Here is a 27,430-nt window from a genome sequence, read left to right on the forward strand (position 1 = left end):
GACGTTAAACATCGAGAGACGAGCCGGTGTCTATAAATCCGCGGAGACGAGCACCGTCATTAAACATCGAGAGCCGCGCCGACCGGCTATAAATATCCGCGCCGTCGAGCTCCGACGTTAAATATCGAGAGACGAGCCGACGTTTATAAATACCGAGCGGAAAATCGACGTGCTCCGTCGTTAAAGATCGAGAGCCGCGCCGACCGGCTATAAATATCCGCGCCGACGAGCTCCGTCGTTAAAGATCGAGAGTCGCGCCGACCGGCTATAAATATCGAGCGGCTAAATTTGGCATGAGGGTCGAACGGCTCACGGGATGTCAGCAGCATCGATAAGGCGACGACCGCCCGCTCGGACACACAGTCCAGTCAGTCGGACTCACTGCCTCCTTCGACTAGACTTGAAGGGGAGGCAAGTGATCCGGCGGTAAGAATGGGGGACCCCATTTAGCAGAGTCAACACCACGTGGAGGTCGAAAGGTAAAAGGCCAACCAGAAGCTTGGCCGAGCTGATTATGATGGTGATAACCGGTTGAATCTTCCGAGCGGAAGCGATACACCCCGGCGGGGAGTCGGGGTTCCGACGCTTATGATGAACAGTATAGTAGAGCCGAGCGGATGGCCCGCTCAGCCGAAAGAATGAAACACTGCAAACAGTCCCGAGCAAGCGGATCAGGAAGCTCCGACCGGTCGGACGTGAGGAAACCGCCGACCGGTCGGACGCTCGGCATGGAGACAAGGACAGAAACATCCTCTGACAGCAGGTGATACGCAGGATCTTAAGGCATGGACTCACTGTCCCATCAATGACGTGCTCAGACTGTAGCAGTAAGGGGTCAGGCAAGCCCATCTGACAAGCCCATACTAAGGTATGACACATAACACGTGTGCACCTCGGTATGAATGCACATGCCTCTTCACAGCCCTATATAAGGGTCCTCACCCTTCGCTGGAGGTACGCTCTCTCGCATGTTGGAGCCTCATATCTACTGTCTGCTCGCCTGACTTGAGCGTCGGAGGACCGTCGCCGGGACACCCCTCCCGGCTCGGTTTTGTTGCAGGTTCGCCGGAGCACTCGAGGATCCAGCAGAGAGCGCCACGTGCCCAGCGTCCACTGACTCTTGGTTCGGACAGGATCATGAGAGTTAGATAATATCTAAATGAACCAAGTTCGAACCAAGCTCGAACCAAACTTGAATTGAGAGCTTGATAATATTTAAACAAATTAAACTCAAATCAAGTTTTAAACAAGCTCACGTTTATGAAAAATAAACCAAAACAATCATTTTAAAAATTTAATTCGTTTTAAACTCGATTAGGCTAGATTACCCTATCAAATATATCAAATAAATTTAAGTATTCAAAAATTTAACTCCGTTCGATAATCTTATAAAATAAATTTAAATATCCTAAAGATCAATTCGATTAGATTCTTTTGTGTCCTACTCATGTAATTGGAAGAATCAATTACTTTAATTTTTGTTGGGTTCTGTGTGAGCAAAAGACAATAATTAAATTATACTTTTATTCCTTAAAATCAAGAATTTTGTTGCTGTGTGAAACAAGACGCTCATTTCCAGCGCTGCCTTTTTGCTCTTCTCAACTTCAAACTCAAACTGTGTCTTACTCGACAGGAAGCGACAATTTAGTCAACGGGGGAAAAGAAAAAAAGGAAGGAAGGAAGCAAAAAAAAAAAAAAAAATAATAATAATAATAATAATAATATATAATATATATGAGCAAACAAAATTTAGAATTTTGATAACAGTGTTTCATTATTAATTTTTGATTGGTTTGATGCATGCTCGCTTTACCTACTCCGATTTCTCCAATTGAATGCTCTCCAAGAACAGGCTGAATTCCACGTGATTCCTCAAAAAAACCACTTCTGATTTTTATAATCCCAGTCATTGTTCTAGATTATTGAGCTTTTTGGCAGTTCGATGGCATGCGAGATCATGTTTGACTTCAAATGACCGATTTTGTATTATTGTGTTCTTTCTTCCTTGTTACAAAATCAATTTGTTTAATTTCCATGAAAAAGATGATTTTTTGTTTTCGCAGGATTTTGATGGAAAAGGAAGATAAATATTGGCGGAGTGATTTGGCATTGTAGGGTTTGGTGGAGGAGAGTGATGCGGAAGAAGCTTTGGAAATCATCAGAATCCTCTTCTTGTTTTGTAAAGCAGTAAGCACTGACCTTCGATTTCTTTTCCCCTCTTCTTTTCTTCTTCTCCTCGTTTTTTTTTTTACTGAAATTGGTTGAGTGGGGGGAACAGCGCACCATCAATGCGAGTTGACAGTGGAGTAATGGCGGCGACGGGAGTGGTGGCTTGCTTTTAATTTGTGGCAGAGAGGTTTGGTGGAGATGAACAAACACGGAGAGAGAAATTAAGAAGAGAGAGAGAGAGAGAGAGAGAGAAGGGGGTTTGATTTGAAGTGTGAGTTTTTTTTTTCCTTTCTGTTTTTGGATGGTTCGATGGCCAGAAGATGACGGCGTTTTCGATCTGTGCTTCTTCTTCTTCTTCTTCTTCTCGGGAGGGTTTTCGCTGTTATCTCTAGATCTGCTATCTTCGAGCGTCTTTAATGGAGATCTCTGAGATTGTTAGGGTTCCGGTGCTTGCAATGTGAAAGCTTTGTTCTTTCTCTGTCCTCACGGTTTGCCCTCTTTTGAAATTAGGGTTTGTGCGATGGTCTTCTAGGGAAGGGCGGCGGCTTGGATGAGTAGCATACATGCATCTCTCTCTATGGAAGCCGATTTCCCACTGCGCCGCCCTCATCCTCGGTGTTTCGGAGGGCGGCGGGCGGGCGCGGCGGCCTTCGGCGATCCGGAAGCTGCAGGAGAGCAAGCTCCGGGAGGCCCTGGAGGAGGCCTCGGAGGATGGGTCGCTGTCCAAGTCCCGCGTCATGGACGCCGACGACGGGTTCGGTAACCCCGACGAGGGTTCCATCAGCCGCTCGCGGTCGCTCGCCCGCCTTCGCGCCCAGCAGGAGTTCCTCCGCGCCACCGCCCTCGCCGCCGAGCGAGTCTTCCTCTCCGCCGAATCCATCCCCGCCCTGGACGAGGCCTTCGCCAAGTTCGTCACCATGTACCCGAAGTACCAGTCCTCCAGCCTCATCGACGGCCTCCGCCGCGACGAGTACTGCCACCTCGCCGACGCCGGCGCCCGGGTCTGCCTCGACTACTGCGGCTTCGGCTTGTTCTCCTACCTGCAGAGCTTCCAGGCCTGGGAGTCCTCCGCATTCAACCTCTCCGAGGTCACCGCCAACCTGAGCAACCATGCCCTGTACGGCGGCGCCGAGAAAGGCACGGCGGAGCACGACGTCAAGACCAAGATCATGGACTACCTCAACTTCCCTGACAACGAATACGGCCTGGTGCTCACCTTCAGCCGGGGCTCCGCCTTCAGATTGCTTGCCGAAACCTATCCGTTCCGCTCCAACAAGAAACTGCTGACAATGTTCGACCACGACAGCCAGTCGGTGAATTGGATGGTGCAGCGCGCGAGGGAGAAAGGAGCCAAGGTCCGTAGCGCCTCGTTCAAGTGGCCGACCCTCAAGCTCTGCTCCACTGAGCTGAGGAAGCAGATCTCCGGCAAGAGGCGTAGGAGGAAGGACTCTGCGGCGGGGCTCTTCGTGTTCCCGGCCCAGTCCAGAGTCACCGGAGCTAAATACTCGTACCAATGGATGGCCCTCGCGCAGCAGCACAGCTGGCATGTGCTGCTCGACGCCGGAGCACTGGGGCCAAAGGACATGGATTCTCTCGGCCTCTCCCTTTTCCGGCCGGACTTCATCATCACCTCCTTCTACCGGGTGTTTGGTTTTGATCCCACCGGCTTTGGCTGCCTCCTGATCAAGAAGTCTGTGCTGGCGAGCTTGCAAAACCAGAATGGCAGCACCGGCACCGGAATGGTGAGGATCGTTCCGGTGTTCCCTCAGTATTTGAGTGATTCCGTTGATGGCCTCGATGCTTTGGATGGAATCGAAGATGACACAGTCAATGGCCTAGCTGAATCTTCCATGTCGGATGCCCTGAAAGGAGCCCAATTACCTGCATTCTCTGGTGCATTTACATCTGCCCAGGTGAGGGATGCCATCGAGTCGGAGATGGACCACGACAATAGCTCCGACCGAGATGGGGCAAGCACAATCTTTGAGGAGAGCGAGAGCATTTCGGTTGGGGAGGTGATGAAGAGCCCGGTGTTTAGCGAAGATGATTCATCCGTCAACTCATTCTGGATCGATTTGGGTCAGAGTCCAGTTGCGACTGATCATACGGGGCTATCATACAAGGGAAAGTTAGGGTCTCCATTGCCGCCTTCATGGTTTGCTAGAAAGAAGAACATCGAGAAGGTGTCACCGAATTTCAGGTGCAGGGAATTGAGAAGCCCCCTTATCAATGATCATGTGCTGTCTTTCGATGCCGCTCTATTGTCGGTATCACAGGAGCAAGATCACACGGAGGAAGGTCCTGGGGGATCGTCGGAGATTTGGGCAAAGTATGCAGTCCCTGAACATGAGAATGAGATTGAGGAAGAACCTAAAGTTAAGGATGGCAAACTGAACCATGTCGAGGTGAATGAGAGTGCCATAAGAAGGGAAACAGAAGGAGAGTTTCGATTGTTGGGGAGGAGGGAAGGAAATACTAACCGATTTGCTAGTAGTAAATTCCTGGGCATACAAGAGACTGACCGAATCACAAGCATGGATCACAAGGTTTCCTTCAGCATGGAGGACAACCGAATTGCTGGAATAGGCTATGGTAATTTTGAATCTTGCGAAGTGTCTGGACGTGTACTTGGTGGTAGTGATGACGACGACAATGCTACTCGAGGCGATGAGGATGGCAGTGTTCAGGAGTCATGCAGATTGGAACCTGAGATCATTTGCAAAAACATCGATCATGTGAATACGATGGGCCTCAACAAAACAACACTGCGACTAAGGTATCTGATCAACTGGCTAGTGACATCATTACTGCAGTTACGGTTACCGGATTCAGCGGCAGGAAGTGGTGATTCTCTTGTTCAAATATATGGTCCGAAGATTAAGTATGAACGGGGTGCGGCCGTGGCATTCAACGTGAAGGATCACAATCGGGCAGTGATCAAGCCTGGAATTGTTCAAAAGCTAGCTGAGGAAAATGGTCTCTCTCTTGGCATTGGATTTCTCAGCCATATAAAGCTCTTGGACAATCAGAAACATTTACATGGCGAACTTCCAACTGATCCTGCCTTGTGTTATCCTGCAAACGGTGGCCATGAGAGCAAGAGCAAAAGTAAGAACAATGTCATTCGGGTGGAGGTTGTCACTGCTTCGCTAGGGTTCCTCACAAACTTTGAGGATGTGTACAAGCTGTGGGCATTTGTGGCCAAGTTTCTGGATTCTGCATTCCTCAAGAATGACAGATTATCAACCATTTCCGAGATTCCAGAAACATGAGACTGAAGCACAACCAGCAACCTCTTTTTGTAGCTCGATCGAAACATAAATCATCAAACCCTAAAGTCTGTTCGGGGTATTGTATCGGCAGAAAATTCATCCTGAACTCTTCCTGCCTCAAGGAACAACTGTGTGTGTGTTCCATCAAGTTGAATTGATTCATTCTTGGTCTTCTTTTGGAGGTACAAGTTTGATGTAGAGTTGAATTCAGCAATATATTTATCATCACAAAGTTCTGAATATCGTCTCTTTTAGATCTTGATTACGTTTGGAGTTCTTGTTGGATTATCTCGCTAATTTTCTGGATTTGTGTTAAATGTGGTAATCATTCTTTATTACATTCAATCTCTTCTACGATCTCCATCGACGATCGAAGGATGACTGAAAAATGTTAGTTAATTTTTTGATACGATAATGTCGTTTAGGTGTATTGATAATATAGTTCCAAGTTAAATTTTGTCTATGTTTTTAATGTATGCAAGTATACAAGGATTTGGCATGTTACAAATGGAGCTCGAGAAGCTTATTGACTCGACGGGTTCAAGTTAGGTTGACGGTCGTGAACAAGCGAAGAAGATTGGGAGAGAATTTGAGACAATTTAGCATTGAGTGTTGGACTCACACAATTAGGTTAGGAGTAGACTATCGCCTATATGCCCCAATCCAAGCTTGAGCTAGGTTAGGCCCATGGGCCACGACACCATCATATGACAAGGCCCACAATTAGAGTTTGGCCTAGCCCAATTTATCATGTTCGCGTCTAAGTCAAGTTGGGTTCATGACTTGAGCATGTCGTGTCTAGGTCAAGTTGGGTTCATGACTTGAGCGTGTCAAGCCGAGCCACAAACCTTAAAAGGGACCAATGTCGTCCCTACAATAAAAACAAATGGATCGTTCAAGGATCATGGATGGAGGATTGTACCTCTTCTCCCTTTTTTTTTTTTTTTCTCAACAAAAGTGGTAAGCTTTTGATAGAGCAAGCAAGGTGATTGAGGTGGGTGAAAACAAAAGGAGTGGGGCTTCAAATTAGGAGAAGGAGAAAAAGGGAAAAAGGCGGTGCAAAAAGTCGACAAGCTTTTTGAGCTCAATTATTGGCACACTACTCGTTCGTTCATTGACCCAACCATATTATCTCACACTATCAATTGTAAATATCTGAGTGCTCTTCTAATTTAACTTTTATTAACTATGTAAACATCCTAGATGTTGATCAAGGAGTGAGTAATTGATTAATAATTAAATTAAAATTAAATAAATTAATTATTCTTTGAACAAATTAAATCGGTCTAATTTTTTATAAAAACTGAACAAATAAAATTGGAGTTAGAAATAATTTTTTAATATATATATATATATAACAACATGAGTTGATTTTTAAATTTTAAAATAGAAACAAAATCGAATAAATTAAAATAATTAAGATTTTTTTTAAAAAAAATGAATTTCCGAATGGATTAAATTTGAGAAAATGTAAAAAAAAATCTTTATTTGATTGATTTGGGTTGACAATTTTGTGGAGTTTTGATGGAAAGAAGGAAGTTTATGATAAAGAGAAAAAGAAAGAAAGAGAGAGAGAGAGGAAAAGTTGAGAGGACAAGGGAAAAGTAAAAGGCGAAGGGTAAGGGAGGTGTAGTACATGAGAATGGCATTTGACCATGCAAATTAAAGCATGTAAAAGCTGCAATCTATGGCTAAAGTGCCATGTTTCTCTCCTATCTGTTTTTGTATAGATTCATTCAAAAAATTGACTAGGCAAATGATTTGGATTAGTTTTTTTTAAGTGTTAATGTATAGGTTTAGTCTATAATATGATGAAAAATAATATGATGGGTTAATATATAATTATGAAATATATATGCTAATATATAATCTAGAAACCAATATTAAAGTACGTATGGTTGCATGGCTCAATGTCATAACTCGAGAACTATTTTTAAAAAAAGTCAACTCCACTATTTTCAACTCCTCGAGAACTTCTTCCTCTAGTTTTCTTGACTCTTGAAAAAAATAATTATGCATAAGAAAATAAGGATTAATCCAACTAATCATGTACATAAACTTTACTAGTAGTGCAAGGCAAACAAAAGATTGATTAATTAATATGAGAATCTCACTAGTTAATACGATTAATAGAGAATTTCATGATCATATGTTACCCATCACTTTCACTTTATAAATTCTTCCTTCCACTAAAATATTACTGCAATTAATGTATTATTCTCATCTTCTTCAAATTTATTATTTTTTAGTCTAACAATTTTAAAACTTCTATATTATTTATAAACTAAATGAATTTCTCAAAATGATAAGAATAAGGATGGTAAGCCACATATATTAACTCTTCTACAATATTTGTCTAATAACTTAAGTTCATTGTAGCAAACTTAAATTCATGGCAACATGAATAGTTGTTTGATAGTAACAAATGAACTGAATTTAGATTATAGAGATAAGTTTAACCTTTTACTTATGTCTCAAATTTAATGTGGTACCCACTAATAATAGTCCAACCCTAATAAAAACCCTAATGCATCTAAAGCCACAATCTCTTGGCATCTATTTCTCTATTCCATTTTTATTCTTTCCTTTTATGTTAATATTGTACCTCTAGCTTCTTAAAAGCATTTCCTTTATTTTGATTTTATTTTTTTAAATAAATATTTAGCTTTAGCTTCCACTCTCCAAGAACACAAGACTCATCTCCCTTCTCCCTATTTATTCATCCACTCCACACCTTGCCACTTTGCTATCTATCACTCTTGTTGTTCTTCAAACCCTTTCTTCTTGCTCAATTCCTTCCATCCATGGCAGCCATCTCATTTCCGGATCTCTCACTCCACATCAATCCCCCCTCGATGGGTGTTTTCGTTCAACACGACACAAGTTTTCCCCGTCACAATGAAAGCGACGCAACCACAAACCAAGTTGAAGTTGGGAGTGAGCCCATGCTTAGCCTAGGGCACCTTGATCATCCATCACAAATCTACAGAGTTAAGCGCAATTTGAGGTCCGGGCACGGCGGGAGGAGTGTCAGGGCTCCGAGAATGCGGTGGACCACCACCCTCCATGCTCATTTTGTTCAAGCGGTGGAGCTCCTCGGTGGCCATGAGAGTGAGTGCACTAACTAATAATTGAGCCTTGTGAGTTGTTATCATGTATCATATGGCAATAAACTGGTACTCATGTATCGAAGAATTAGTTACATGATTCGAGAGTACTAATACAGGAGCTACACCAAAGTCAGTTTTGGAGCTGATGAATGTGAAAGATCTTACACTGGCTCATGTAAAGAGCCATCTGCAGGTACTGATAATTGATAAAGTTCCTGCAAATTTACTGCCTTAGCTAGGGTTAGGGTTGTGCATGGGTTAACAAAAAGATCACGAGTACAGAGGACAAAATGGCATCTGTGGCAGTGTAATCTTTGCATGGTAGACTTTTGCCTGCAACTATTATTATTTTATAAATTAATTATTTGCTTATGCATTATTGTTTTCAGATGTATAGAACAGTCAAGAGCACTGATCACAGAGGAGACACTGCAGGTAGAGAAAATTTCACCTTGCCCTAGTTGGGGTTTTTGAACATTCAAATTCAGTTTGCGACACTGCATCTTCGTATCTCTTCTATTTAGCACCATTAGGTCAAGATAACAGTCGATTGTATGCAAATTGTTATGTAAACTACAATGAACCCTTCCTTTTGTTTAGCAAACTTTTGTGGTTGAATGCAAAAGTTTACTCTCTTTTTTCTTGAGATAAATCTTTATATAGATGTGAATGATGATTAGTGTAGTGATATATGTCTTTTGGTGTTTGTTGGCAATGAGGAAGGGGGGGGGGGGGGCAGATGCCATGAGGCAGTCACCTCACTGGGCCTTTGTTTGAATTATTAGGCTGGTGTTACATAAAGTAGTTGCAGGGCATTTGGATTTATATTAAAAATAAAATAAAATAAAATAAAATTTTAGGGTTAAAGTTGCAGGACAAGATCAGAAGGGGTGGAACCAGAAGAGTGCAGATCATGAGGAAGGGCCAAATGAACATAAAGTAGCTGGGAATGACATGAGCATGATGAATAATTACTATAGGGTCACTAACCCTAATTCTTGTGATCATTCCTCAAGTTTCACCACACCAACACAGTTACTACTGCTGCCCAGCTCTCCAAGGTCAGTCCTTTATGTATGTTCCCCAGTACTATTTGGAGTATAAATGAATCGATCAACATATTTCAGAATAAGCTAGTTAAGTATTTTGTGCATTTTCTACACTCAACCATCATAATCTCAAATTACCTTGATGGATCCTACTTCAAAATACATATCTTCAATGTAAACGGAGTCATATTCCAAGTAAAAATGACTCAAAAAGCTGATTTGAAAATCAATAATTATACCATAAAAGCAAAAAAACTTTGTGCAGGAAGATGCTAAGATCTACAATTGGCTATACCTGCAAATCATTAATCAGGCAACATCTCTTGTCACCAGCTTACTTCAAAACCAAAAGTTTGTGTGGCAATCGAAGAGATCAGGTACATATGCAAAGTTTTAGCAGTACGTAATTGGTGTTGAGTTCATCATTTTTCAGAGACTGAATGCATTCACAACAGGTTTTGGTGGAAAATCTACTGAAACAGTCTCAAGAAATTCCAAAGCTGGAAATGATCTCCAATAGCATGCCAAACCTAGACATGACTTTGGGCCGCTAGAAAACTGTAAGGCGAGCAATTCATCACTAATCCTTCTAAAGTTGGGAGAGACTTGTGTGTGTGTGTGTTGTGTGCATTTTGGTTGGGCTGTATGATGCTAAGAGTCAAAACATATTTGATGAGTTGGACCCTTGGCATGCATATGTTGTACATGTAAACTAGTCTTGATGGGATTAATCTAGTGTTGTTTGTGTAATTGATGATTGGGGTTCTGTTTATTTTGTAAGCATAGCAGCAAGAACTAATGTGGTACAGATTATGGTTAAAATACCGTAAATTTGCACTCGAAAAATGGATATACACATTCAGGCAAATTTTTTTATCTAAGAAGAAAGAAGGAAAGGAGAGGGATGCATACTTACACCTTCTTCTCTGTGAGAAGGGAGTGAGAAGTGGAGCTTGGTTCTGTGCTATACATTGATTCAACATTGCCACCACCGAGTGACCATGCCTCAGTCCAGCAAATTATCTCTCTTGCATATTGAAGTGCTGCATTGACAGAATCAGAATCCAATCCGTTAGCGTGTGTAACATAGAGTTTCCTCCCGGTGATTGACTGAAACAATGTCTTGAATTCCCTTGCGACGTAGTGAAAAGCTTGCTCGGCTTTTGTGGCTTCTCTGGACCCGCAACTGGTGTTGTTTCGCTTAGGTGGGTGACTGCTTACGAGTGGATGGAAGTTGTTGAACCATTCACATAAGCTTAAGGGAGTGGTCTCTAGCTTCTGGTCAAACAAATCAAATTTGCTAAGTATCAGCAGAAAATCTTTCTCTTCAAAGGTCGGATTACTAACAATGCTCTCAAAGAGCCTTTGGCTCTCTATCATCTTATTGATGACTGCACCACTTGTATCTATGTAATATTCATCGTAGTCGGTCAGAGCAATGCAGAAAATCACCATCCTTGTATCTTCAAACATGTCCAGCCATTTGCAGTTCCTCTCTCCGGTACCTTTGTAAGGTCCTCGGATGAGCTGATACCTACCATAAATGAGTTGGAAGCATGCATTAGAATTCTAGTCGATGATACTTGACAGAAAGGATCCTGTCCTCGGCATTCTACCGGGAAAGTAAAAAAAAACAAAATTCCAAACATTTTAAGTAGTTGTGTCCAACTCAAAGCCAAGCTGGCTCAACAACATTTAGGAATTAGTAGAATCAAATCTTATAATCTTCAACCATTGGAAGATCTGAAAAAATATAATCTGATACTATTTTTTTTTTCCCATTTCCGATATGCATGGAAAAATGCTTTTGTCGCACCTATAGCAGTTGAACATGTATTGTCAAAATCTTGCAACATCAAAACAATCACTGAAGATAGCATTAACCAACCTTGAGATTGTTTGCCGCTGCTCATGATCATCTATACTACTTCCAGTACAAGGTAATTGTAACTCTGTCGACGCTATTCCATTGGAGGAATTTATTCCATCCGCATTTATAATGTCCACATTAGATGGTTCATAATTGTCTCTGGATATATCAATGACCTGAAGAATAAACAAAAACAGTTTTAGTAACAAGTTTCGATGAAGGAATTACATATTATTAAATTCACCATAGTTTCCAGTATGTAGACTAATGAAAGGGAATGCTCAGTTGCTATTCATCTTACTGACATGTTTCCTGAGAAACATACTATTAAGCCTCTCGCACTTCTATGTTGGAAAGTTGGAACTGGTCATTTGAAAGGCAAAACAATCAATGTCAGTCCCAAGCCCAGATAGGAATCATCATGAAATAATATCAAAAAGCTTATACTGATAAATGATCTGTTTCCTCTACAAGTCCTTTGTGTTATCTTATCTATTGGAAATGCTAATCTGATGCAAGATGATCCATTTATTTGAGAACAACTTTCAGTGTTATCTCGTTCATTGGAAGGGAAGACCCAAGATGAAGCTGATGATGCAAATAGAATTTAGTTTAAATAAACTGGTTCAGGGTCTAAAGACAAGTTATTTCTTTTTTTCCGTATTTTTACTATCTTCAAGACAGTTTATTTTGCATGAATCTTAATGCATCTAAGAAATATACTCAGGAAACAAAACAATTTCTTTATTTTATTCTATCTGCTTTTCCATGAGATCCCCGATGAAAGCACGCGAGCCTTTTTATGAGATTGCCAACTTAAGCACATTTTTTCTACCGCATTGGATTTTCTAATTTTACCAAAAATCAGTTCTTACGTCGTCGCATGCCAACAACTAAAATGTTAAATAACAATCTTGCAAATTGCAATACGAAGTCCATGTCCGTGGTCAATATGCCATGATAATTGATCTGCCACGCAAGCCATTTTATATAGATTTTCTCTCATCCTACATCACAAAATCAACTTGTATGAAGATCATAGTAGGTATACATATGAAACTTCAATTAAATCGATAAAAGTGAACCATGCTGAAACTTTAATGTAATTCCTTGAAATTTAAGAATGCAAAGTTGCAAACGGAAGAAAAGAACAAGGAGCATGTTACCCTTTCTAAGAAATAACTCCGAATGGAAGGGAGGAGTCGAAGTTCACTTCTACGCTTGTATGTAGCTTGAATAGCAGAATTTTTCCACAATTCTTCCACTAATGTAGCATTCTCTAGAGAAGAAGCTGGGAAAATAGCTTCAAAATTACCAGAGGTAAGAACCTTCAGGAGCCAATCAGCAAATGACTTCAACCGTGGAACCAATGAAAAGTCTGTTTCATCTCCTGCCCAACACATTGAATGATCAGATTGTTTTATCTCTTCCATAAACTTAGTACTAAAACTTCGAATCATATAGATTAAAAGTAGTATACTGAAGAGAATGTGTCAACAGGATAAAACGGTGGACTTATTGTGGATATAGAGGTTTAACGACTCTAGACTACTTGTTCAATTTATCATAAAGGTAATATCTCATCATTTGGGTTTAGTACAATAATTGGCTATGCACACTAGTCCAACTTTCTAGAGAAGTTAGCATCTAGGATCAATTATCTTGCACATTTTGGCAATCAGTTGGGTTTTTTATAATGTTTAAGTCAAGTGAAAACAAAGTGTTGATATAAAAAGAATTAATACACTTTATTGAAAAGTGAGACATATTTATATACAAAACTAGAAATCTATCTTAAGAAAGAATCTATCTTAGAAAACTATAATTAAGCTAATTGACAGCTTGCTAATTGACAACTATGTTAGCTAATATATACAGATATATATATAGCTAATACTCCCCCTCAAGTTAAAGGGCAGCCCGGTGCACGAAGCTCCCGCTATGCGAGGTCCCGGGGAAGGATCCATTGTACGCAGCCTTACCCTGCTTTTTGCAAGAGGTTGTTTCCAGGATTCGAACCCGTGACCTTTTGGTCACAAAGCAATACTCCCCCTCAAGTTGGAGCATAGATATTAATCATACCCAACTTGTTACAAAGATAATCAACTCGAACTACATTTAAAGCTTTTGTGAAGATGCCCCCTAGTTGTTCTCCAGTTCTCACATATCATGTAGAAATCAAGCTTTGTTGAATTTTCTCACGAACAAAATGACAATTAATTTCAATGTGCTTAGTTTGCTTATGAAACACAGGATTCGATGCAATATGAAGAGCAACTTGGTTATCACACCACAGTTTTGCTGGTACTGAAATTTTAAATCCTATTTCAATCGAGAGTTGATATATCTACATTATCTCAGATAGAGACAGTGACATAGCCCTATATTCTGACTCTACATCGGATCATGACACAACGTTTTACTTCTTACTCTTCTATGAGACTAAATTTCCTCCAACAAAGATACAATAACCTGAAGTAGATCTTTTATCCATTTTGGAATCTGTCCAATCTGCATCTTAAAAACATTCAATATGAGTGTGTCCATGATTTGCATATACGATACCCCGTCTGGGTGTTCCTTTCCAGTAACACAAAATTTGCTCTAGCGCTGCCCAATGATGAACTGTTAGAGATGGCATAAATCGACTGACAATACTTACTAAATATGCAATTTTTGAACGAGTAACGATAAGGTAATTTAACTTCCCAATCAACCTTCGATATCTGTCAGGATGTTTAAATAATTCTCCATTTCCTATGAGGTAAATGTTCTGAGTCATTGGAGCACTATAAGACTTTGCCCCCAATTTTTCTGTCACAATTAATAGGTCGAGGACATATTTTCTCTGAGATAAAAATATACATTTTTTACTCCTCGTAACTTCAACACCTAAGAAATATTTTAGCATCCACAAGTCCTTCGTGTGAAGTTGACTATGAATGAAAGACTTAAGAGATGAGATGCTTGTATTATCCACATACACAACTAATAGAATAATACCAGCTCCTGATTGCTTGTAGAATACAAAATGGTCAGACTTGCTTTTCATCATACCAAATTTTCCAATAACCTAACTAAATTTTCCAAACCAAGTACGAGGACTCTGTTTCAAACCATACAAAGATTTTCAAAGACAATAAACTCACCTTGACTCCTCCTGGAGGTTGCTCCATATACACCTCCTCCTAAAAATCACCATAAAGAAAAGTATTCTTGATATAAAGTTAATGTAAAAGTCAATGATGAGTAGCGATCATTGGAATAAATAATTGAACAGATATCAATTTTACAATAGAAAAAGTGTCTTCCTTTGATGAGTATGAGTAGGTGAGGACGGGAAATAAGATGCGTCTTTCATGAAAGTAACATCAATTAAGATAAGATATTTGTTAATACTAGGATAATAACACTTATAACTTTTCTGAAGATAAGAATAACCAAGAAAGATACACATCAAAGACTTGGGATCTAATTCAATGACATGCAGATGAACATCCCAAATAAAACAAATGCTACCAAATATCCTAGGATTAACAGGAAAAGACTTATTGGGAAAAATGATTTTGTAAGGGATCTCACTGTGAAAATAGAGGATGACATACGATTAATGAGAAAATATGAGCCCAAAAAGGTTTCGGAACATCCATTTGAAATAAAAAGGCCCATGCAGTTTCAAGAAGATGTCTGTTTTTACATTCTACCTAGGGGTGTAAACGAATCGAATCGAGCCGAATATGCAGAAAAATTTAAGGCTCGAATTCGGCTCGAAATAGATATATTCGAGTTCGAGTTTGATTCGAAACTCGAAAAATTCAAAATGTTTGGTTCGAGTTCGGTTCGAGTTAGGGCTCGGGTTCGAGTTCGGCTCGAAATATTCGAACATGTTTGCGAACTATTCGAATTATTGCTCGAAAATAAGTTCAAAAGGCTCGAAATTTATTTATTTAATATATATTTAACTTATATTAATAAATATTAGGGCTCGCGAGCGGCTCGAACAATATAATTTGGGCTCAAGTTCGGTTCGAAAAAAAGTTCGAACATGTTCGAGTTCGGTTCGAATTCGATAAATTCGAATACGAATCGAATATTTTTCAAGCCGGTTCGAAAAGCTCACGAGCCGGCTCGATTCGTTTGCAGCCCTAATTCTACCACACCATTTTAGGATAGAGTATTTGTAAGTACCTCGAGTTAATTTTGATGTGATCAACCGAGTTAAGTTAGATCATGTGTGTTTGATGCCCTGTGTCTGAGTGTGCAAGGACTTAGGAACACAAGAAGTCAAATGGAAAACGTGGTAAGTGAGAAGGATGACATGTGAAGTGAGTCAACGGGCTTAGTGCATTCGATGGATGAGGAGCTGCGAAAGAGTACACCAGTGGAGCGAAGAGGACACGCACAGCGCATCCGAGGGACGAGAAATCGAGGAGTAAGCCTATTCAAGGAGAAGGTTAGAGTTGAGTTTGGGTGAGCTCAACTCCGGACGATCGGAGCGAAAAATGGTTAACAATGAAAGTTAACCATTTTCGGATGAACAATGCTAAAGGCATCTCGAATCGGACGGGAGGCGCCTCCAATGAATAGTGTTGAAGGCGCCTAGGATGAATAGTAGCCAAGGCGCCTTCAGCTACTTGGAGATTCCTCCAATGAAGCAGAGCTGTTGCGTAGACTTCGCAACGTGGATAAAACTTTATCCACTTGGAGACACCCTGAATGCCTTTAGAAGAGCCTCCAAGCCATATCAACCAACAATAACTTTTTCCATAATGCTATACATAGCACCTTAGAGCTAGGAGTTTAAGAACTCAACTTGTATTTCATTTCTACATTCTGTTTTGAGCTTCCAAAGTTTGTAAAAGGCTACTCCACCTTCAACGAAAGAGATATTTAGTGCACTTTCACTTGCCTTAGATTAACAACTATCTAGGTTGTAACCAAGTAATTTCTGGTCTCTTATTTCATTTAATGTTATTTATTATTTTGATTAATTAATATTTCAGGGTCCTTGCTAAATAGAAAGCAAGAGAATTATCTAACTTAAATTGCATTCACCTCCCTCTAGCCAGTCCACGACGGTCCAACAATTGGTATCAGATCCCAACCGCTTCAAAAGAACTAACCGCCGACTCAAGCAACAAGAAGATGGTCGGACCAAGTATTTATCCATCAAAGTTCGAGGGTGAATTCGCACCGTATAGAGGTATTTTTTAAAACCGACTTCAATATACTTTTAATAATTAAATATGATTTTGTAGTACCCAAAGATCAACATGGAGAAGAAACGAAAGAGCATCTTTGGAACAAGGAGCAGAATGACTTCGTAGCCAACGGGAAAGCGGAATTCCACCTACACAGTGTACTGCCGCCTCAAGAAATCAACCGAATTGGCACCTACAAATTCGCCAAAGAACTCCAGGAGAAGTTCCTGGAACTCCATGAAGGAACCTCGGAGACTAAGCTAACAAGACGAGACCTACTCCTAAATCAACTGACGAACCTCCGAATGGAAAAGGGAGAAACAAGAATTGGGATTCATTAAGGTATGTTTTGAATGCATTCCCGAGAACATCGGAATGGATGTCTATAGTAGACTCCAACTACATCTCCAAGGATCTCGAGGTAAGTAGTTAGAAAGTTTATTTTCTACTTTTAAATTACATGAATCGAGATGTACATGTCTAAGCAAAGAGGAGAAATCGACCTAGAACCTAGCATTCAAAGCTAAGAAGATCGAGTCGAATTCAGAATCATTGGCTGACGAAGATGAAAGAGCTTACATGGTAAGAAAGTTTTAAAAAATTTAAAACTAATAAATTTAATAAGATGCAAACCAAGAAGTTTCTTCTGAGAAAAAGAAAAGTACGATGCTACAACTACAATGAAGGGGGACACATCAAAGGCAACTGCCCCATATTGAAAAACAAAGAAAAAGAGAAAGACAAAGGGTTAAGAAAGTTCAAACAAAAGAACCTAAAAGCAACATGGAGTGAATCATCATCTGAAAGTCCGAGAATGAAAAGTATGTTGGACTCGCACTAATGGCAGACTACCAAGAGGAGAGCATTGATGAAAGAGAAACTACTTTAGGGTAAAACAGCAATGAAGGGAAAATATCAAATTACGAGTGTGACACGATAAGTGAGGTATGTTGTCTACCCCCTGATCAGTTATATAATGGCATTAAAATGATGCATAGGTGTTTATATAAATTAAGGAACAAGTATGTAAGTTTAAAAAGAATGTGCAATGATCTCAAAATTAAGTTAACAACAGCATGTCCTTTAGAATAATTTGATAAACTTCAAATTGAAAATGAAAAATTAAAAGATCAAATAGAATTGCTAAAAAAGAATTCTACATGCTCAAATTCAAAGTTTATGCAAATTCTGAATTTTAAACATTTTGGAGGACTTAATTGGTATTTGAAAAATTACAAGGGTCAAATTGTAAACATGTCAAAAATGATATTCCACGAAAATACTTAATAAATCCCGTATGTAAGAATTTATTTTAGATACCTAAATCTATTTTGACTCATTAGATTTTTTTAAATTGCTAGAAATAAATTTTATATGCATGTTTGATTTTTTTTAATGGATTGGGAAAATTAAGTTGAATAAATATTATCTGTTTGATTTTTTTGTTAAATATTTTTTTGTGATAGATAAAAATGTTATCTGTTAGCATAAATAATTTTGAAAATTTTAGTTCGATATATAATTCTTTGTAAATTATTTACTGAAAACGAATTTTTAATATAAAAATTTTCGAAGATTGATTTTTGAAAAACTTAATTTTTATGTAGATAACCATTATATTTTCTTTGTTTAGAAAAAATAGCAAGATTTTTACAAGTCCAAATATATTTTTAAGCATTTAAATTTGAAAATTAAAAAAATATTTATTTTAGTTAAAAGAAAAATATGAATTTCGTGAAATTTTTTATCCTGATCTGCTTCGGTATGGACTTGACAAAAATTTTCAAGATTTTTTGAAAATTAAAGTAATTCTTAAATTATTTTTGGTAAAATGAGGATTAATTGTTAAAAATTATTTTCTTTGCAAAATAATTTCGATAAAAAGATACATTCCTAACAAATATGATTACAATCCCTAGCAAAATTTTCTACTATTTTTCTATATCTTTTCCTTATTTTTTTATATAATCAAAGGGGGAGAAATTAGAGGAGAAGGGGGAGTTTAAAATATTTAATGTTTTTAATTGCAATTTTCTATATTTTCTGTCTTGTACTTAATTGATAAATTTAAATTTATTATTTGTTTACCCTACCTTAACTTGGATTGATGCACATCAAAAAGGGAGAGATTGTAAGTGCCCCAGGTTAATTTTGATGTGATCAACCGAGTTAAGTTAGACTCTGTGTGTTTGATGTCTTGTGTCTGAGTATGTGGGGACAATGGAAGTTAACCATTTTCGGATGAACAGTGCTAGAGGTGCCTCGGATTGGACCGGAGGTGCCTCAGATGAATATTACTGAAGGTGCCTCTAATGAACTAGAGGTGCCTCGGAAGTGCCTCAAATGAATAGTACTGAAGGTACCTCCTTTGTTTCCACTGTGATTGGTTGATTTCCAAGCACATAATTAATATTGCGACTTACCAAAACACCACTAAGCAGAACAGATGCAATATTTTTTATATGAAGAACACGACTAAATATATCTTGTAAAGAGGAGACCTCAGAAGCATAGAGAACTTGTGACTTAGCAGACTCAAAGTTGAGAGATAGGCTAACGAGGAAGCTCATGAAAGCCATCTGCTCTCATTGGCATTGTTGAACCATCACATCAGGGTTAAAGGGCAGAAACATATTAAGCTCCTCATATATCTTCTTGAACGTCATAACATAATTGACTAGAGGTTGATCTTGTTTTTCCACATGGTAAAAGGCTTTGCAAACTTCATACATGTAGGAGAGATTCCCATTTCCTTCCCTTTTCCAGAGTATAAAAATTCGTAATCTATCAATTCTTTAACAAATTCACAGTGATTGATCAAAATACTTACATCACTATCAATACAATTCCAAATCTAGAGGAACAAGCAAGCATCCTCTCGAAGCCATGTCTACTTCGAATCATCTTTAGGAGGATCATCAGTCAAATGACCATCTTTATGATACTTCATAGATAAAGATGAACAATCTTAACTCCAATCCAAATAGTTTAAACCATTTAACTTATGGTACATGATTTTAGACACCATAGGCACCACATCTATCACAATCAAAGGCTTATTCTCAGCTATAAGAGCGAGCGACAAGGAAGGTCGAACCAATATTGGCATCGACGGTTGGCAAGCGAAGGCTCCGACAATAGGAAAACCATCACAAGCATAGTTATTTAACGCATAGGTGCTATGGGGTATGAGGCACTAAGCGTAAGGTAAGGTGCACGTCTTACTGAAGGCGCTTTGGGTATAAATTTATACAATTCAATATATATAGGAAATTTCTACCAACAAATTTCACTAACGAAATTATAATCTATAAACTATTAAACAATAATGTAAATATTAAATTTACTAACATTCAAATATTGAAATAGTTTATCTTCATAATCAAAATCAAACTTCAAATTAAAGAAAAAACAAACTTCAAATATTAAAGAGTCACGAAGAGAGAAATAATTCTACAAAAAGTGAAATCCGTCACCCTGACGGCTCTCCCACGACTGCCCCACACCATTGGGAGAGAGTAAATCAGCAAACCAAAATTAACCATCACATGGGAGGGTAATTCCTCGATCTTTGCCTAGATTCGACCCTTGCTCAATTTTGCAAACCTACCATGTGATAACCAACTCGGCTATACCCTAGGGGCCATGTAGAGAGAAATAAGTTTGCAAGTGAGGTTGATGTTCATTTACTACGGGAGAAGAAGAGTCATGCAAGAAAAACGTGTTGCATGCATACAACCTAATTAAAGGTTGATGTTCATTTTCTAAGAGAGAGGAAGAGTCACTCATGAAAAATGTGTTGCATGCATACAACCTAATTTAAGGTTGATGTTCATTTTCTAAGAGAGAGGAAGAGTCACTCATGAAAAATATATAGTATGCATGCAACCTAATTAAAGGTTGATATTTATTTTCTAGAGGAGAAGAAGAGTCATGCTAGAAAAATATGCGGCATGCATGCAACCTAATTAATTTAAAGGGTAATTAAAGGTATGGGTTGACATTAAATTTTTTTTTTCACTTCAATAAGGTGAGGGAATTGCACTTTAAGCGTGCCTTAACCTCTCAAAAGGCTTACGCTTAAGTGCGCTTCTTTCAAGTATTTCGCCTGGGTCACTACCCAGGCGAAAATGGCACGCCTAGGCGCAGCTAGGCGCACATTTTTCACAACTATGGTCATGAGTGGGGCAGGGCAACAAGGAAACCGCATTGAAGGAGGGCAGCGATGGTGGCTACTCGGCGCATGGGATGACGCAACTTACAATCGCATGTCAGTGCTACTCACGTTCAAATAGAGAATCTTCACCAAGAACGGATCAAACAAATCAGTGACAGAGATCGATCCAAGAATGGCCGGTGACGTTAAAGGAATCTGCTGCAACACTTCCACAGTGGGAGGTTGGGCGACCGCCGAAGTGGGAAGACGAAGATGAGGAAGACAGAGTTGGAGGTTACGGTGGTGATTCTGCTGACACTAGGGTTAGATAAGGGCGGCGACTGTTGCAGCGAGAAGTATCGCCGCGAGCGCCTGTATGTGAGGGGTAGAAGAGGCGGAGATGGAACCCTAATTTCGAATTTCTAATGCTCTAATACCATATTACTTGAGATAAAAAAATTAGTACACTTTATTGAAGAGTGAGGCATATTTATATACAAAACTAGAAATGTATCTTAGGAAAGAATCTATCTTAGAAAACTGTAATTAAGTTAATTGACAGCTTGCTAATTGACATCTATATTAGCTAATATATACAGATATTAGCTATGATACCAATTATATGATCGAAGAAAGTGTTAGAGGGGTGAATAACGTTCGTGGCTTTTTCACGTTTTTCGTAAAACTTAGAGTTAAAGCAGCAGAAATAAGACAATAATTAAAATAATGCTAACATGATTAGTTTTACATGGTTCGGAGCCTTTGAGACTCCTACTCTAAGACCCGCAATTGTTAATCACTTTCATTGGGCAATTCACTATTAATTCGATTAAGTACAAAATCTAGGATATGAAAATATAACTTTTGCTTAAATAAATTATACCGACAACTTTACGAGATTTGTAGTAGAGCGTAGTTGTTAGAGCAGTGTCCCAGTGTAGTAGTCAAAGTTCAGAGCAGCGCGGAGATCATTTGATCGTTTGAAGTTGTTAGCAGTGAGAAGAAGTGATGATTCAAGGGGTTAAACCTTAACTAAGGGGGAGCATTTTTTTCTAAAAACTTGGAATTTTTTAAAATTAAACAACCTTAGCTAAGGATGAGCATTTTTATGAACTTAAAAATATTTTCCAAATAAATGAAGTTCTTACTTTGAGAATGCTTTCTACTCATTGAAATTGTTGCTTACTTTAAAAATGTTAATCAAAATAATGTTTACTTTAAAAACATTGTCGGAGTAGCGTCCTAGTGTTGTAGTCGAAGTTTGGAGAAGCACAAAGATCGTTTGATCGTTTGAAGTTGTTAGCGGTGAGTAGAAGTGATGATTCAAGCTGTTGGTCTAACCCCTTTATAAAGGATCATCCAGGCGCCTCTATGCCTTTAAGGTGCCTCAATCGAATCTGATCGGATTCAAGCTCATCGCGCCTTATCCTCGTCTAGGCACCTCAATCCCTTTGAGGCCCCTTGGTCGTTGACGTGGCTAGCACTGAGCGAAGCTCTCCTGGTCGACTCTATCCCATCCTAGGCGCCTCAATTCCTTTGAGGCACCTGGATTAGGCACGCGCAAACCAACCATGCGTCGAGGTGACAGAGACACCTAAATACCTTTCAGGCGCCTGAATTAGCTTGAGGCGCCTAGATCCTTCCAGGCGCCTAGATCAGCATCACTGCTTTAACTCTAAGTTTTACGAAAACATGAAAAAGCCATGAGGGTTATTCACCCCTTCTAGCACTTTCTTCGAGCCTACATATACAGCTAATACAAAGTAAGCACTCATGCTTCAATTGAAACAAAATATACAAAGATAAAAGAAACCCCTTTGTTATTGAACCTAAAATCATAAGGCCATTATTTCGATGGTATGATAACCTGGACGTTCAATATTACAAGTAACTTCATTATAAACTTATACATCATCAAATTGACACCAACATACGCTACTTGCACAACTCATGTGTGGAAAATTTAGTAGTTAATGAACACAATTTTGCATGGTTGCAAATGTAAGTCAGAATAATTGAAAATTGGTCTTGTACCTGAAGAATCAAATTGCAGGTTTCCTCTCCTCCCAGTCAAAATATCTTCTTCAAACCATTCACGGCACTCAAGCAACAAGGCAAGGTCTCGGTATATGGTGGTCTGTATCATAATTTTAATATCTTGACACTCATTCTCCGAGAATGATAGCCCATAAAACAATTTGGCCTGAAACAACCAATAAAACAGTTATGCCTGATTAATGTGGGATTTTAAATAATGGAACTTCCATTTCAAGCTATGCAAAACATTAGATGCTCACACAAGAAACCATTTTTTAAGGAGTTAAATATGTACAGTTCTAAAGTTCTCAGCATCACATTCAGAAGTAATGAAAGTTGTTTCGGTTAGTTTTGGGGTGTCTCAATGGCAATGATTGGCACTAACTCATCACTATGCCAAGAGGCCAGTATTAAAAATAAACATCAGAGAAAATATTTCGTCCTAGAACATGATTACTAAAAGAAACAAAATTAGTCCCAATATCAGCAACCTCATCATCTATTAGTATAAAAATCCATTTTAAAGTAGTAAGTTCATAAATTGTACTTAACATCTACCAGCTAAAGAATAAATATCATGTGAAGAGAGAGGTTGATGTTATTGTTTTGTAACGAGAGTGCCTAGGTTGTTTAGCCAAGAGTTCGCTTTGCCTAGTAGATAGGTGGCCCATATTAGGTGATCCTTTTAAAATGCAGCCTAGGCAGACCACCTGGGCAGCCTGGACAATCCTCCTAAGCAACTTAGCAGGCTCACACAACCTTCCCAAGTAGCGTAGGCGGCAAAGGCAGTGTGCTTAATTAGCCTAGGCGGCCCAACCAATCCGCCTAAACAACCTAGGCAACCTAGAGTTTCCATGGTGGTCTAAAGAAAAATAATAATTTTTCTATGTTTTTTTAATCCATTTGACATTAGTTTTTTTTATCTATATTTAATATTGTAGCACGATACTAATTATAAGCTAGTTATATGTTTTCTTTCAATTTGGATTTATGGTCGTAAACTATTGAATTTAGTGTCTTGTTATAATTTACATATACATCAATATTAGTTATTTCTACTTAATTTACTTCTCTTTCCTATTTTTAATAGTATTTTAATACCAACAGCATATGCCCTCACCTAGGTGCCCATGTACGGTCTAGGCTCTATGTATTAGGTCGCCTACTGCCTAAAATCATCTTTTAATACTTTTGTTGATGTATGTTTTTAACTTGAGCTAGAAAGGCTAAAATCTTACTACATTAGAGGAAACTCAAGACATTGTTTGAGGTTTGAAAAGCCTAAATTCATACTTGAAACCTCAAAGAAAGGGTTACTTTAGAAACGTTCCCTTCAAGCAAGAGACTCTGAAATGAAGTTCAGAAGCAGGAGGTACAGAAAATGTTAAAAAGTCAGTGGCATGCTCTCAAATAAATAATGTGTTCACACCAATAAGATTTTGGAAAACAGCTTCAAATTTGCCATATGTATCATATAATATGTGATTGAACACAACAAGCAACTATCGGCTTTCCTAAGTGATTTCTTCTTCTAATTTGCAGCGTTTCAAGTAAATACCTGCTTGAAAACAGTAGTCGCCCCTGATCCATCGCTCCCAATCAACAAAAGCTTTTGAATTGCTTTCTTATCAAGGTTGTCAGGAAGAGGTCTTTTCACGAAGTTGTTTGCCTCTTCACAACATTTTGAATTCTGACTAGGAAATGGCAATGAAAGAAGAGGGCAAAGTAGCTTCATACGGCGCTGCAATATAAGAAACCATGAGAAAATTAATTTCCACATAGTTCACTTTGCTACGGGTAAATTCAACATTTACCTTTCCCCAAATCTTCCCTTTGACCTTTTTTTGTCCTTCCTCCATGTATGTTCCATCAGCAGAGAGCCAATAATTAGGATTCCCAGCACAGGGGACACCAGACCACTGGAAAACAGATGAGGCAGATCTCTTTATACTGAATTTTCACTAAAACTACTAGCATTTATAATGTACCTTAAGCATCTTCATCTCAGCGTTTGTAATCTCCCGGCCATTTATTTGGATTCCAGTGTTTCCTTTACTTGCATTTTTCTCTAGATGCCCCCCAACATTTAGATGTGCTGTGATGATGCTATTAGGCTTGTGTCCTTCCTATTGATTAGCATAAACAATTAATTTATTGGCACAAGTACAACAGAAACAAAGCAAAAAGAGGCAACACAAAAGAAATGCTTAACCATCCAATCTAAGTTTGGTTATAACAATAGATACTATCATGTAATTGTATCTGCACTAGCAATCAACTTAGTTGAAAATCATATGAATTGAAAATTCTAAATAAATGAATAAATAAAACAAAAAACAAAAAAGTGTTTGGATCTCTCCCTAGGCAAGTAAGTTCGATTGGAGCAAAGCTTCATGTTTTCTGAAGCCAATGGTTTTGGTTATTTGATGCCATCGTATTGTAGAAGAGTTTTCAAATATAACACAAAGAACAAAGCGTAGAACAACTTTAATGTAAGTTTTCTAGCTCACCTTTCCCCAGTAGCCAGAAAGCTTGTCGTACCAGTAGTATCCAGGGTTAAGCTTAGGAGGAGGGCGCGGACAGCTCTGTAACAGAAACATTTCCTCCAGATTGAGTCTCTTCCCATTGACACGGATATCTTCCGGTCTCAACTGATTTGACTTGCAGTTTTTCTCGGCCTCCATCAGCAGTTCAATCTCCAGGTCGCTCAGCAGCCTCTTCAGCAAACGCGAGCTCTTCCCCAGTCTCTCTCTGTTCGACTCCAGTATCGGATAACCAATGCAAGAGATGCACTTCCTTCCCTCAGGCATGGAACCCATGCCCATGGTTGTCAACACGCACCTGCCACAATACTTGGCACCGCAAGCCAAGCAACTCTCTTTCTCCGTAAAACGGTTTCCCCTCGAGCAACTGAAGCAAGCCCCCTTCTTGATCCTCAAACCCTCCGAGTTCGCGACCGGAGTGGTCCCAACTGCTGGCGTAGTAGAATAATTGGACTGGCCGGACTCTTGGAAAGTCACAATCGGCGCCCTCCAAGCCGGCGTGTCGGAGGACTCGTCGGCTTCCTCGATCTCGGAGGCGCACGACCGGAAGGCGGAGGCGGGGGAGCTGAGGGGCGACTCGGTGGAGAGCCGATCGTGGGCTCCTCCGAGCTCCTCCGAGAACCTGACGGTGCCGGAAACGTCGGCGGTCTCGGAGGAGAGAATTTCGGGGGATCCGTCGGAGCCTAGGGCATCGGAATCCGGGGCGGCCGCGACGGCGGCATAGTTCTCGATGACGGAGGTGGGGGAGGCGGAGGAGAGGAGCGGCGTGGGGTTCTTCGGGGAGGGGAGCGGGAGGACTACGGGGAGCGAAACGGGGCCAGCGGTGACGGGGGCGAGGGCGGCGAAGGGGATGCGCTCGACATCGACGGGGAGGGCGCGGGGCAGGGCGTAGGGCAGAGGAGGGCCATCGTAGACCGCGGCGAAGGAATAGCTGGAGGCCTCTGCCTCCGGCTCCGTCTCCGCCGAAGAGGGCACAAGAAGAGGCGGCATGGCGACTAGCGAGCGCGGCGGAGACGAGAAAGAATGAGAGGAAAAGAGTCCGACCGGCGACTTTATGCGGAGCAAGCGAACACAGAGGGGGAGGGGGGGAAGGCGTCGCGATGGCTGAATATTCAAACGGGATTGAGTTGACTGGGTGGGGCCGGGCAAAGGATCCACGTCATCATCAGTGATGTGGCGTATGAAACAATTTCAAAAAACTATTTTCGTTACTATCAATGTTGAAAAACTATCAAAAAAGTTATTAAAATATTATGTGAAGGCAAAACGATAATAATAAAATTATTTTTTAAAAAAGTATCTAAGCTAGTTAAAGTAAATTTTTAATATCAATAATTTATATTTTAAAAAATTGGAGCAGAGAAATTATTGAAAACTTACGCCGTCAACCAAGTAACCAACAACATCAATATTAGTTCTTTTCTTTATCATAACAAATAATAAATAAAGAATATTAATATAATAAAGTCACTGCCAGTCTATTTCCTTGTGCCTACCCATTTATTTCTTTCTTGTCGTTGAACTTTTTTTCTACCAACAGTGAGTTTGACGCAATAAGTTCATGTTGATCGACAAATTAAACATTTCAATAATAAAAATAAAATAAAATCAGAATACAAAGTTAACTGTTTTTTTAGTTGGAATGATCCGAGGAGAACTAATTTGACTGTACGAAAATTTTTTATCCACCAGATTAAATTAAAAAATACTTAAAAATTTTATTCGTTAATTCACCAATTCAAACTTTACTTCAAACAGAGGTAAATAAAAATTTATAAGTTATTTACAGGCAAGGGATGAAAAATATTTTATAGTTTTTAGCCCATTTAATTGTTTTATTTTATTTTATTTTATAAATCTTATGCTTCACACAATCAAATATCTATTTGTCAATAATAATAAATTTAGGTCTGAAAAAATAATTACTATTTTATCAAAATCAATATTATTCCCTTTTTATCCTTCCCGTTAAACTCTTAAATCTCATTCTATTTTTTAATACATAAACTTTATCAGACCCACC

The 27,430-nt window shown here is 39.3% G+C and overlaps 3 protein-coding genes across 9 annotated transcripts; 2 read left to right on the forward strand and 1 right to left on the reverse strand.

The window, feature by feature from the left end:
• Window positions 1-1,765: 1,765 nt before the first annotated feature.
• Window positions 1,766-5,681, forward strand: LOC121995917. 5 transcript variants are annotated; one of them, XM_042549697.1, is made up of 3 exons: window positions 1,766-1,864; window positions 2,064-2,187; window positions 2,279-5,681. In XM_042549697.1, exon 3 carries the CDS (start codon window positions 2,733-2,735, stop codon window positions 5,439-5,441), a length of 2,709 nt encoding a protein of 902 aa, XP_042405631.1. In that variant the 5' UTR covers window positions 1,766-1,864; window positions 2,064-2,187; window positions 2,279-2,732; the 3' UTR covers window positions 5,442-5,681. The 5 variants fall into 5 exon arrangements, with proteins under 5 accessions (XP_042405631.1, XP_042405630.1, XP_042405633.1 ...); XM_042549696.1 differs by having other exon boundaries at window positions 1,779-1,983; XM_042549699.1 differs by having other exon boundaries at window positions 1,790-1,983; window positions 2,702-5,681.
• Window positions 5,682-7,990: 2,309 nt separating this feature from the next.
• Window positions 7,991-10,350, forward strand: LOC121995920 (probable transcription factor KAN4). 2 transcript variants are annotated; one of them, XM_042549702.1, is made up of 6 exons: window positions 7,991-8,552; window positions 8,668-8,744; window positions 8,941-8,986; window positions 9,420-9,612; window positions 9,866-9,977; window positions 10,056-10,350. In XM_042549702.1, exons 1-6 carry the CDS (start codon window positions 8,246-8,248, stop codon window positions 10,152-10,154), a joined length of 834 nt encoding a protein of 277 aa, XP_042405636.1. In that variant the 5' UTR covers window positions 7,991-8,245; the 3' UTR covers window positions 10,155-10,350. The 2 variants fall into 2 exon arrangements, with proteins under 2 accessions (XP_042405636.1, XP_042405637.1); XM_042549703.1 differs by having other exon boundaries at window positions 9,426-9,612.
• Window positions 10,351-10,401: 51 nt separating this feature from the next.
• On the reverse strand, window positions 10,402-26,474 carry LOC121995919 (extra-large guanine nucleotide-binding protein 1-like). Of its 2 annotated transcripts, XM_042549700.1 has the most exons (9): window positions 25,375-26,474; window positions 24,853-24,990; window positions 24,679-24,783; window positions 24,423-24,605; window positions 22,862-23,030; window positions 14,620-14,658; window positions 12,637-12,860; window positions 11,489-11,646; window positions 10,402-11,134 (listed from the first exon to the last, which is right to left on the reverse strand). In XM_042549700.1, the coding sequence occupies exons 1-9, from the start codon at window positions 26,395-26,397 to the stop codon at window positions 10,513-10,515; spliced, it is 2,661 nt and encodes an 886-aa protein (XP_042405634.1). In that variant the 5' UTR covers window positions 26,398-26,474; the 3' UTR covers window positions 10,402-10,512. The 2 variants fall into 2 exon arrangements, with proteins under 2 accessions (XP_042405634.1, XP_042405635.1); XM_042549701.1 differs by lacking the exon at window positions 14,620-14,658.
• Window positions 26,475-27,430: the final 956 nt, after the last annotated feature.

The sequence above is a fragment of the Zingiber officinale genome, chromosome 6A (assembly GCF_018446385.1).
Source record: "Zingiber officinale cultivar Zhangliang chromosome 6A, Zo_v1.1, whole genome shotgun sequence".
In the NCBI taxonomy this organism is placed as follows: Eukaryota; Viridiplantae; Streptophyta; class Magnoliopsida; order Zingiberales; family Zingiberaceae; genus Zingiber; species Zingiber officinale.

What these genes read in the sequence shown, in the direction of transcription:
- LOC121995919 (XM_042549700.1), bottom strand. Translation starts at nt 26,397, where the DNA reads ATGCCGCCTCTTCTTGTGCCCTCTTCGGCGGAGACGGAGCCGGAGGCA. An exon ending in AACCTCCAGGAGGAGTCAAG is followed by an intron (nt 12,861 to 14,619) that starts GTGAGTTTATTG and finishes TGTGTTGGGCAG; the next exon opens with GAGATGAAACAGACTTTTCA. An exon ending in CAGCGGCAAACAATCTCAAG is followed by an intron (nt 11,135 to 11,488) that starts GTTGGTTAATGC and finishes CATTTATGGTAG; the next exon opens with GTATCAGCTCATCCGAGGAC.
- LOC121995917 (XM_042549697.1), top strand. Translation starts at nt 2,733, where the DNA reads ATGCATCTCTCTCTATGGAAGCCGATTTCCCACTGCGCCGCCCTCATC.
- LOC121995920 (XM_042549702.1), top strand. Translation starts at nt 8,246, where the DNA reads ATGGCAGCCATCTCATTTCCGGATCTCTCACTCCACATCAATCCCCCC. An exon ending in GCTCCTCGGTGGCCATGAGA is followed by an intron (nt 8,553 to 8,667) that starts GTGAGTGCACTA and finishes GTACTAATACAG; the next exon opens with GAGCTACACCAAAGTCAGTT. An exon ending in GTGGCAATCGAAGAGATCAG is followed by an intron (nt 9,978 to 10,055) that starts GTACATATGCAA and finishes CATTCACAACAG; the next exon opens with GTTTTGGTGGAAAATCTACT.